Source organism: Triticum dicoccoides, chromosome 6B (assembly GCF_002162155.2).
Source record: "Triticum dicoccoides isolate Atlit2015 ecotype Zavitan chromosome 6B, WEW_v2.0, whole genome shotgun sequence".
NCBI classification, from domain to species: Eukaryota; Viridiplantae; Streptophyta; class Magnoliopsida; order Poales; family Poaceae; genus Triticum; species Triticum dicoccoides.
In genome coordinates this window covers 478,921,806-478,925,668 of record NC_041391.1, presented here as the reverse complement: position 1 = coordinate 478,925,668, position 3,863 = coordinate 478,921,806, and the positions used below count along the sequence as shown (strand labels likewise).

Below are 3,863 nucleotides of genomic sequence, written 5' to 3'. Positions count from 1 at the left end.
GTGAAAATGTCCTAATGTGATACGTGAAAATTACTGTAGTATACTGTATACATAATAACCATGCTAATGGTCTCCGATTTTTGCCGGGGAGGGAGAAAATCCTAGAGGTTAAAACAAATTACTGCTGCACCTTAAGTAGAGTAAAACATCAAACAGACTCACACAGAGGATTGAACACCTGGGGCTTTGCGGCTCTTGGGGATTGCGCCAAGACAACGCCTGCTCGTCTTTTTGATACGCTCGATGAGGTGACGAGGGGCAAGAAACTTTAAAAGCGAGCATTAACCTTCTTGGTACTACCAGGGGAAGAACATCGACCAGAGTTAAGTAAAAGGGTGCTTGGATACAAGGGACTATTTTTAGTCTGACTAAAAATAGTCTTTTTTAGAGGCTAAAGTTCCAAGCACCCCTGACTAAAGAGAGGCTAGGACTAGTCTTGAGGCTAAAATCTTTTAGTCATGAGAAACCTACTAAAATATGTATTAGTTCTCTCTCTCCTCATTTAATTCCTCTCCTTAGTTCTGGATTGAAGGGTTTGGAGGATAATAAATGCTCAATAACTAGATTTTAGTCTCTTTAGTATTTGGATCCAAGCATGGGTGAGACTAGCAAGTTTTAGTCCCACTACTTTTAGTCATGGGACTAAAACGTAGCTCTAAGTAACGGCATCCATCAGTTGGTCTAGGAAGTAGGGCATGTACTCTATACTCTGAATCTGAATTCTGATGGAACATGCATTCAGAGTCCGTTTTCTAAACAAGCGAGCCTGCATGAGGTGAGGTATGGCGCAAGGCATCTTCGTGCACGCATGCTTGATCATGCATGGTCATTCAGGCCTACTAGTACTACTCCACTCTCACTCTGAGTAGCAGCCCGTCAGCTCCGAGGAAAGAAAAGAAAGAAACCATACAAAAAGCCAAGGCCATTGCCAAACCCAGACAACGACGTCTCCTTGCAGGCTCGCCCTCCTTCACTCATTCACTGTCGACTCCCACTCCAAGCCGTCGACAGCACTCTCCAGAGACCGAGGCCATGGCACGCCGGGCCAACCACACCGCCTCGCCCCCCATGAACGCCACGGCGGCGACCATGGTCATCTCATCTCCGCCCCTGCCCCACGCCACCGGCGACGCCTGGGGCCCCTACTCCAGCTCCCGGGCATTCTTCTCCAACGTGGCCACCATCCTCATCATCCTCGCCTGCGTCTCCCTCCTCGCTTTCTCCCTCCACGCCGCCGCCCGCTTCCTCCTCCGCCGCCTCGCCCGCCGCCGCGCCGCTCGTGCGCGGGCGCAGGCGCAGGGGCAGCCACAGCCGCCGAAGCCTCCGTCCGACGCCGCGGCCGCCGAATTCTCTGTGGAGGCCGGCCCAGGGGCGGGCGTTCAGTTGGCCGGCGGATGGGGCGACGCGGAATGCGCCATCTGCCTGTCGGAGCTGGCGGACGGCGAGCGCGTCCGCGTGCTCCCGGCGTGCGGCCACGGCTTCCACGGGGCCTGCGTGGACGGGTGGCTCGCGGCGCGCGCGTCCTGCCCCACCTGCCGCGCGCCGTCCCGGCTGTCGCGGGCCGGAGAGCCCTAGCCAAACCAGGCCGCTGTCACCTCCGGCGCTGGGTCGGTCATGGATCCATCGTCACTCTGTCTGTACCGCCGACAAGAAGCGACATCAAGTGCATCACGGTGGGGGAGCTTGCCGGAGCTCAGCTCTGTCGTCGCGTGATTTGTAATCGAGTGCTTGTAGTACTACTCTTTGATGGCGTCTGACAATGCAAATCGACTACAGCCGTCAGCTCGGACCATAATTCGCAATCATCCCTCTTGCGTTCTCATCTCATGTTAAACTTGCGTTGCATCATTAGATTCATCCGTCGGATTCTTGCGCATCCGTTCATGAATTGCAATGTCGTTGGCTGTAGGCCTGCAATTTTTGGCGTCCGAGCAGAGCAGGCTCGTCGTCAGTGACAAACTGACAAGGCAGCTCTGCTCTGGCTCGACGGATTCCTTCCGGCGCTAGAGTGGATACGAGACAAGAATAGAAAAGCGGTAAAGCAGAGGAAGACGGAGTGATAGAGTGTTGTAGGCTCCGTAGGGCGCTGCTGCGAGAATATTACTAGCGGTGGGGCTGCTTTGCGACCATTGTGTAGAGGTTTGGTTGGGTTTTGGCGCGGCAGGTGGCATCGGCGTTCGGCGGGTGGTCGCGGTGGAGCCGGTCTGATTGGGGTGCGTTGGGCGTCGCAGTCGTCCCGTTGGGAGCAGTGCCATTGGAGTATTTGGCGCCAAGCACCAGGGCTCTCAACTTCTCCTCCGCCGACAGGACAATATGTTTTTGGTATTCGCTGCCGCAAAGTCTGACGAAGCCAGTGTAGGCAAAATTTTGTGTTTCGACTCTTTTATGGTCTAAATTCGGGATCTGATTCCTGTTTGATTTCTTTTTTGTGAAATCTGACTTTTTCTATCGACGGAGGGCGCGGCGGTAGGCTTAGCCTACCGCCACGGGCCTGGCGGTAGAAAACTAGTCCATGTCAGCAGCGTAAAATGACCGTCGTCCCCCTCCGTTGCCACCCTACCGCCGTTGGTCCTGGCGGTAGGGTGCCACGAACCCTGACGGCATGGTGCGAACAGTTATTTGGTGCGGCCGCCGGCCCACCCTCTTCTCTCCCTCACACCCACCCGCCCCAACCCCGAAGAACAGAGAGGAACTGCCTCTCTCGCTCCTCTCTCATCTCCTCCACCTCCCCCTCTGATTTTTTTTCGTTTCTTCATCGTTTTTGCAGATCGAGATGACCCCCAAAAGAGAAAAATAAGCTCATTCGATCCCTCTAATTAGTTTTAGTCAAATAGCTTCCGATTCATCGCATTATTTGATTCAAATTACTCCCCTTTTTGAAATAGATTTGATTTTTTTGAACCTTAAGATTGATTAAGGTTGATTCTAGATGTTATATTGTGTTAGATATGAACTCTAGTGACTAGTTGGTATGGTTGTGTGAAGATGAACCCTAGTTCATATTTTTTGTGGAGGATTGTTTGTATATGATGCACGTTGGAGGAATTTGTCGTGATATGATGATACATGTTGATATGCTATGATGCAAGTAGTGGATGTAGTTGGAAAAAAAATGTTGAACCCTCAAGATGAACCTTTAGTTCATAATTTTTTGTGTTAAAAAAACTTATGATATGATGAATATTGGAGCTATTTGTTTTGACATAGGATGCATGTGGATGTTATATGATGCGAGTAGTGGATTTTATTGGAGTAAAAATGGTTAACCCCTCAACATGAACCTTACTTCATGGTTTTTGTTTTTGAAAAAAAATATGATATGATGCATGTTTGATGTTGTTGGAGAAATATGATATGATATTATGCATTTGAACCTTGGTGATTGCATCTTGATATATGTATTTTATTTATTTTTTAAACTTTGGTGATTGCATCTTGATATGCTTATTCAAAGATTGAACTCATAGGTTTTTTTGGATGTGATGAACCTTTGTAATGCATCTATATGTTTCCTAGTTCATGATGAATCCTAGTTCATGTTAAAAATTCTTTTAATATGCTTATGCTTATGTTTATGCAACTTTTTTAGGAGGCCACCTCTTGCGGACGACATCGGCATTAAGTACGCCATGCTTGACACTAAGTTCGACAAGGGTCATCATGCCCGTTTCATTGAGAATGGAGTGGTAATTACCATTCTTAGACCAAATCTTTCGAATTGATGAAAGCAAATTGCTAACTATTATGTCTATGCTAATTATGCTTTGGTTCTTGATTTTCACAGATGCTCCCGTCACTGCGATGAGGGCTCACAAGACGAGCGTTAAGATGGACTATGACGAGCAGTACACACCGTTCTACAG

The 3,863-nt window shown here is 49.1% G+C and overlaps 1 protein-coding gene across 1 annotated transcript; it reads left to right on the top strand.

The window, feature by feature from the left end:
• Positions 1-896: 896 nt before the first annotated feature.
• Positions 897-1,707, top strand: LOC119326575 (RING-H2 finger protein ATL79-like). The gene has a single exon (XM_037600203.1). It carries the CDS (start codon positions 1,033-1,035, stop codon positions 1,573-1,575), a length of 543 nt encoding a protein of 180 aa, XP_037456100.1. The 5' UTR covers positions 897-1,032; the 3' UTR covers positions 1,576-1,707.
• The last annotated feature ends 2,156 nt before the right edge of the window (positions 1,708-3,863 follow it).

Excerpts from the sequence above, each read along its gene's own strand:
- LOC119326575 (XM_037600203.1), top strand. The coding sequence starts at position 1,033 with ATGGCACGCCGGGCCAACCACACCGCCTCGCCCCCCATGAACGCCACG.